The sequence below is a fragment of the Penaeus monodon genome, chromosome 41 (genome assembly GCF_015228065.2).
Source record: "Penaeus monodon isolate SGIC_2016 chromosome 41, NSTDA_Pmon_1, whole genome shotgun sequence".
Taxonomy (NCBI): domain Eukaryota; kingdom Metazoa; phylum Arthropoda; class Malacostraca; order Decapoda; family Penaeidae; genus Penaeus; species Penaeus monodon.
Genome location: NC_051426.1, coordinates 5,643,092 through 5,650,591, shown reverse-complemented (window position 1 = coordinate 5,650,591; position 7,500 = coordinate 5,643,092). Strand labels below are relative to the sequence as shown.

The window sequence follows — 7,500 nt, the reverse complement described above, 5'->3', positions numbered from 1 at the left end:
ATAATAATGATAATGATAATAATAATAATAATAATAATAATAATAATAATAACCATAGTAATAATAATAGTTATGATATTGATGACAAAAAATTATCATCAATAACAGTAATGAAAAAAGTAATGATGAAAATCGTAATGATAACTAATAATAATAATCATAATGCCAATTAATGTGGAAATAAATATATCTTTCCTGTACATGTTGCAAAGTATAATTTTTTTTTATCATTAAAAGTGGACATCCTTTGAACGTTTAAATATACCTTCCCTTTTTCCTTCTCACTTTCTCCTTATTTCCTCTTCCTTCATCCACCTCCGCCTCCACTTTCTCTTTGCATTCCATTCCTACTTCGTTACTTTCTTTTTCTACTCATTTTCCTTCAGATTCGTCCTGTCATCTCATTTTCCTTTCCTTGTTTCACAGTATAATTTTTTGAATTACGAGTCCACCCCCCCCCCAAAAAAAAAAAGAATGATGTGTCAATCTACTGTTCACGTGTTATTTCTTGTATCGTTATTAATGCCAATGTGATTAAAAAAAAATAATAATAAATAAATAAATAAATAAATAAAAAAGTCTCTATCTCTCTGTATATCGCTAATATCATACACGATTTTTGTATCACCAATTATTTTATGATTTATTTATATCATTCTTGTGTTTTAGTATCTTTAGTTATTGTCTGTTTGTGTTATTACTCTACACAAATGCACACACACACAAACATACAACACACACAAGATACGCACACACACGCAAGACACATGCACACAAGACACACGCACACAAGACACACGCACACAAGACACACACACACACACACACACTCACACACACACACACACACTCACACACACACACACACACACTCACACACACACACACACACACACACACACACACACACTCACACACACACACACACACACACAAAGTAAATTAATGGTCATACATTAATATCAGTATCAATATTTTCATTATATAAAAGAAAAATCTAACACAAGATGTACAGTCTTTTTATTGATTTCATGAAACTTTTTTTTTTTTTTTTCAAAACCTACAGAACACAATCACTAAATTTCAAGATCTACATAAACTGATCATAAAAAAATTATACATTTGCTTTGTAAATTCTCTAATAACATAACAATTTCATAACATATACGCTCTACGATATAACCATAATATACAAATATATGAATAATATATACCTGGTAAAGTTATATAATAAAATACTACATATCACATAATAATGCACATAAGGCACGGACTACAAAGTAAATACATGTTATCATCTGACACTGTGACACAGAATCAAAATAACAAAATTTCTGTGGAATGTTTCACCTTGTACACAAATTTTTTTCCTGTACTTTAAATGCAAGAATAGAAATCTTCATTTTCTCTACTCTAAAATCTTTGGATTTTTGTTCTCACTTTTAGGAGTATTCAGTTCTACAATATGTTAACATGTATGTATATATGTAAATATGTACATATGTATGTATGCATGTTTCTTTATATGTACACATACATATATACATACACACACACACACACACACACACACACACACACACACACACACACACACACATATATATATATATATATATATATATATATATATATATATATATATATATATATATATATATATATATATATGTATATATATATATAAATATATATATATATTGATACTCTTTTTCCTTGGTTCTTTTATCACAGAAAATTCCAAAGAAATGCAAGACAATCCTATGAATTGCTCAATCCAAAAGTGTGCAGACATGAATGCATGCATGTGTACACATGCACGCACACACACACAAACTCCTTGCTTGCTTGCTCTCCCTCTCACTCTCTCTCTCTCTCTCTCACTCTCGCTCTCGCTCTCTCTTTCTCTCATACACTACCTAACCTATTATCTCTCCTCAAAATGTACAATTGCCAAAATTTATCCCAAACAGAGAACCCCTTCTTTTGACAGTGTACACAAACAAAACACAAAAACGTATTTTACTTGTACAATGTTTACAATAAAAGCACCTGAGTGATTCAATGCACAAGCACAACATACCCAAACTACAACAGAAAATGCAAATACAAACAAGCAACACTGCAATAATGAAGACTGGCTTTCTATTGACTGCTTTTACAAGGGTAATGAAGCTTACTTCTACTCGACAAATGTATGAATGAACACGAGACATAAAAAACTGCTTGAAAATCGTGATTGAGAAAGAGAGAGAAGGGGGCAGGGTAGGGAGTAGGGAGATATGTAGGAGCAGAGTCAGAGAGAGAGAGAGAGAGAGAGAGAGAGAGAGAGAAAGAGAAAGAGAAGAGAGAAGAGAGAGAGAGAGAGAGAGAGAGAGAGAGAGAGAGAGAGTGGGGGGGGAAGGGGAGGGAGGCAAATGGAGAAAGAGAAGAGAGGAGAGGAGAGGAGAGAGAGATCTAGAAAGGGGATGGAAGAACTGATCGACTACCTCTTTAATACTGCTGGTATGTCTAGGAAAGAACTTGCAACTCTGAGCAACATCAGTTAATGACTTAGTTAGCTTGAAATAGAGTAACCTTTTTTTTTGTATTATTTCATCAATGACAGTAACTATGGTACCATTTGGTTCTAAAACTGCCAAATTTGACTCCAATCTAAAACACATCTAAGCATTCAGTGTATCATTACATATTTTCAAATTTTGCTCTCATTATACTAAGACAACAAATAAAACAATCATTTCACCAACAAAAAAAACAAACAGTTGCTTTGGCCCACATAAAAGACAAAAACCACAAAGGAACAAGATTTTCAAAAACAATGATACTAATCTTATTATCATACAATCAACCTTTCCCATTCTTTTTTACACAGCAAAAATAAAACTGTACGAGGCTTGATATCCCAGCACACACTAGAAAAGATTAGTCTCTCGCTATGCTTCTACTGTCCAGACGATGCCCTTTAAGGCTCGGCGTCGATATGCTGGACACGTTGCCGAAGGACGGTATCCTCGTCACATGCACTTGATAGCTTTCTCCTGGTCTCTTCATTAGCTGCAAAAGTGATAAAGAAAGGAAACAATTAAAGTCTGCATTTGCTATCCCTAAAACACTCAAATAAGTATTTTCTCCCATATTTCCTCCCTGCGGGTAGTAGTCCTTGCAAAAGGGAGAGACCTGAATGAAAATGAGTTAGTGTGGCACTCACATGCCTTTCTTAATGTCAAAAGGGAGGAAGAGAGAAGCAAAACTGCAGTAATAAACTTCAGCAGTGTTAATAATGTCCATCTTTAGAACTCAAAGAAAAAATTTAAGGACACAGAAATAAAAACAAATTTGAAGAAAAGCAATACACCTGAATGAAATATACAAAACAAAATTATGACAAAGAGGAATGAAAAAAGAAAATAAGATAATGAAAAGGAAGAATCACCAAAGTGATAATGAATAGTAGTGTGGAGAAGCAATGTAAATAAGCACATTAGACAGGATGTTTGTATAATCTAAGGTTACCTCTGATCTTGGGTTAAGGGGTCTACACACTACACCTCAAACACCACAGATGGAGAGTCAAATCATAAGGTGACAGGTGACACTATCTTAAGAGGGAGTGATACTGAATTTGACATAGACTAGTGCCTTATGTCACAATGTATAATCCATGGAAGATAAAATATGGGAAGACACATAAATATTTGACTTATTCATAACATCAACTTCTTATCAGTCTATTTACCTGTCTGCAAATCTAACCATACACTTAAATGCTCAGTATTATTTTTACTCTATCTATCAAAACCTCTCTATGTATATATTTGCAAACATCTATAATTCCATACCATTAAGAAGACTCAAACCCAACTAAGTCTCTCTATGAACTTTTCTTACCATACCTCGGTCACCATCTCTATTCATTTCTATACCTCTAAAAACAAAAACAAAAAATTCTCAACTAGAAAACCTCCCCCCCCTCCCCCCACTTCCATCAAACATACATTCCTACCTCCCTTCTTCCCTTACCTGGATTCTTCGAAGGGCAAACAACCTCAAACTCGTCACTGTCTCGTCCCTCGGCCTCAGACCCTTGCTGTGCTGGGATGTCGTTCTGTAGAGACAATAAAGTATGGGATTTGAAATAGCTGTCCGAGTTAGTTACTGATTTTTTTTTTCTTTCTTGTTTTTAATGTGAGGGAGGGGGAAGAGGGAAGGAAAGGAGACAAAAAAAAAGGGAGGAAGGGGATGAAGGAAAGTAGATAACAGAAGGAAGGAAGGAAGAGAGGAGGAGGGGGAGGGGGGAGGGGGGAGGGAGGAGGGAGGAGGGGGAGGGGGGGAGGGAGGAGGGAGGAGGGAGGAGGGAGGAGGGAGAGAGAGAGAAAGATTTTTAAACTCCTGGGGTAACAGAAATCCCTAAGCGTGATAAAACTCCGGTGATTTCTGGCAACAGTAAGACACTGGGCATGGAAGTCCGCTACATTAAGTTAAATGTCCCACTCCAGACACTCTGGTGCATCTCCACACGTACAGACTTACCCCACAGACCAAGCGGTTTGTTATGACGCTGGTACATGTGACCCAATGAGTTAAGCTTCTGTAGATATGACACTACTCAAAACAAATAATACATTTAGAAATTCAGTACAAACAAGAGCTGTAGGCTGAGATTTCTTTAGACTTTTCAAGACAGGAAAAAGTCTCATATATGGTATAAATTCTGCAAGTCTGAGGCTTCAGTTTGAGCATTACTCCATGGTCAGGGTGCATCTATGGATGTTTTGAGATTTTTTTACAACTCGAAAACCAACAGAACACCAAACAGAAGGTGACAATGCATGAAGAGCTCTTCTCCAATTTGCAGCAAAAAGTGGGATAAGGTGCAGGAGGAGAGTATGTCTATGGGAAGTAGACAGATGATCTATGCCTTATATCTGGACAACCAAACATATACAGACCTGCCTCTGCACCAAGGACATAAGCGCAAAATATAAAATTTTGATTCTTTTAAGATACTGAATAATAATTATGAACAATGAGAAATTATGTACTGTTCTTTTCTACATGGTCATTTAGGAAGGGGCTCTTGATTTATTTTTATCAGTAAACAAGAGTGTAATGTACCATCCTTGAGCAGTGGCCAGAATAGTGCTAGTTCCTGGGAAGAAACCTTTTCCATACTGAGGATCCTGTTCCTGACTTTTGTGATTGGCATTGCAGGGTGTTACAGAAAACTGAATATTCCAAGAATTAAAAAAAAAAAGGCACAAGCAAGAAAATGTTACTTATTGTTATTACACAGAGATATAGATTACCAAAAGGGATGATGACATGGAGTCGATGTAAGGAAAACAGTCCATTAACACCTTGATACAGAATATCAAATAATATAGGCCTTGGAAAATAGCAAAAAAGGAAAAATCATGTATACATTAAAAGAGATAAGGGAAGTAAGGAGTCTTGACACCCCGCAGAAGTGTGTCGTGTGGGCTAGGCCTACAAACCACACATTTGAGAGAGTAGCGACTCAAGTAAACCTAATGCCTTGTTTTTGGGCCGTGTAGGCAGCTTGGCACTCAGATCCACCCACTAAAACAAGACTAAAAACAATGAAAATCAATTGACATTATACAAGAAACTTAAAATACAGAAGACTAAATTACAAAGATCTACTGTCAAATACTTTACTTCAAGTGATATCTGGTCCCTCTTCTGTACCCTACTGTTCATACACAGAGGAGCTATCTAGTACCATAAGATTTTAAAAAATAATAATAATAAATAAATAAATAAATAAATAAATAAATAAATAATAATAAAAAATTCAAAAAATTATATATATATATATATATATATATATATATATATATATATATATATATATATATATATATATATATATATATATATATAATGAAAAAATGAACCCTCATTTTTATGGCTTTTATTTTATCCTCGGTAAATTTTTATTTTCCCTTTTACAATATAATTTACCAGTACAGTAGTAGTAGAGGTAGTAATAGCAGTAATAATAATGAAAAGGTAATGAGTATAACATCATTAATCCTGTGACTACTACTGCTACTACTACTGATATTAACAACAATTATCACAATCATTATCCTTACAAAGGTAGCAATAATAATGGTAAAAAACTGACTAGGGCATATAATTATCATAATAAAAGCTATAATGATTATCTATACGGCAGCACCTATCCTTCACATGGGCTCACCTCCTCTGTCTCGTGCTCCACTGGTAGTGCAGCCCTGCCATCTACATCACCTTCTTCATCCTTTGCCACCTCCTTTGCCTCCTCACTTGGGGGCTCCTCCTTCGCTTTGGGGGGGATCTCGAGCCCTATGGTGGACATGAACAGTTAAAATGTCTTGCATGATGAGAAGACTCTGGAAACAAGTCCTAGGCTATGAAATTCACATGAGGTGTAGGATTACTTGTAGGAAAAAAACACACGAGTGCTAACATATCCACCCACACAAAATTTCAGTATGCATATAAAGGAACATTTAAACAAGCATATACATTTACACTTCACAACTTTGACTGGCAATCTCCCCCACCTGAAACCCTCACTACGCACCTGACCTTCTGGCGGCTGCGGGAGCCACCTTGGGGAGGGCATCCATGGGTTGCACACCAGCCCCTGCAGACCTTCCAGGACCAATGCCTGTTGCACGGCCATTAGGGAAGCTAACTTGCCTTGGCCCACCCAGCTGTGTAGAAATTAAGCGCTTAGTCACATCATGCTTACGCAGGGAGAAAGCAATTGGAAGAGAGAAAGAAAGGAATGAAAGACAGAGAGAAAGTAAGATTCTGTTTACATGAATAGATTTTCCATGCACATGTATGCAGGTGTATTTCACTTGGAAATTTAACAAAGACAGTAACAAAATGGGAATACTGACTGGTAAAGGAAGTGGTATGAGAAAAAAATATCCACATATATGTAAATAAATACTAATAATGATAATATAATATAGTAACACCTTGAAAAAATACAGCTAGCAACATAATCACTATTAACATTGCCAACAACAACAATGACATAGTAACATCGCCTCCATGTCAAATCCAAGAAGATGACCCTCTTGTCATTTTGATCCCTCACCTGCTTGCCTGCTGAGCCGGAGAACTGATACCAACTTAATATGACAACAGCTGACAGGAACACCATGCAGATACCAATCCCCAAAGCAGCAGCTGTGAGTGGGTAGTGATACATGAGGTAACGCAGACCAGAGAACACTGCATGGATACGCAGTTGGGCTCCATACAACTCGACATGCTTCGTGGCCAGCCGCACGTAGACCTCAGACAGAGGAGTCACCTGTGGGTAATAACCAAAAATTTGTAAATATATTCACACAGAGTAAACGCAAAGGTCTTGGGAAAATGTTCTGTTCCAGTATTGTTTTGTGAAATGTCTCTGGACGTAGATGGCTCTGCAAGTGCTTAGCCACAAAGGAGTCATTTCATAGACCTTGT

At 36.3% G+C, this 7,500-nt stretch overlaps 1 protein-coding gene across 2 annotated transcripts in view; it reads right to left on the bottom strand.

The window, feature by feature from the left end:
- Positions 1-2,123: 2,123 nt before the first annotated feature.
- Positions 2,124-7,500, bottom strand: part of LOC119598669 (seipin-like) — a 19,841-nt gene continuing 14,464 nt past the window's right edge. For both annotated transcript variants that reach the window (XM_037948387.1, XM_037948388.1), the window contains exons 5-9: positions 7,124-7,342; positions 6,596-6,728; positions 6,230-6,354; positions 4,024-4,108; positions 2,124-3,057 (exon numbers count right to left, since the gene is read on the bottom strand). In XM_037948387.1, coding sequence (XP_037804315.1) covers positions 2,966-3,057; positions 4,024-4,108; positions 6,230-6,354; positions 6,596-6,728; positions 7,124-7,342 — 654 coding nt within the window. In that variant the 3' untranslated portion in view covers positions 2,124-2,965. The remainder of the gene's footprint in view (positions 3,058-4,023; positions 4,109-6,229; positions 6,355-6,595; positions 6,729-7,123; positions 7,343-7,500) is intronic.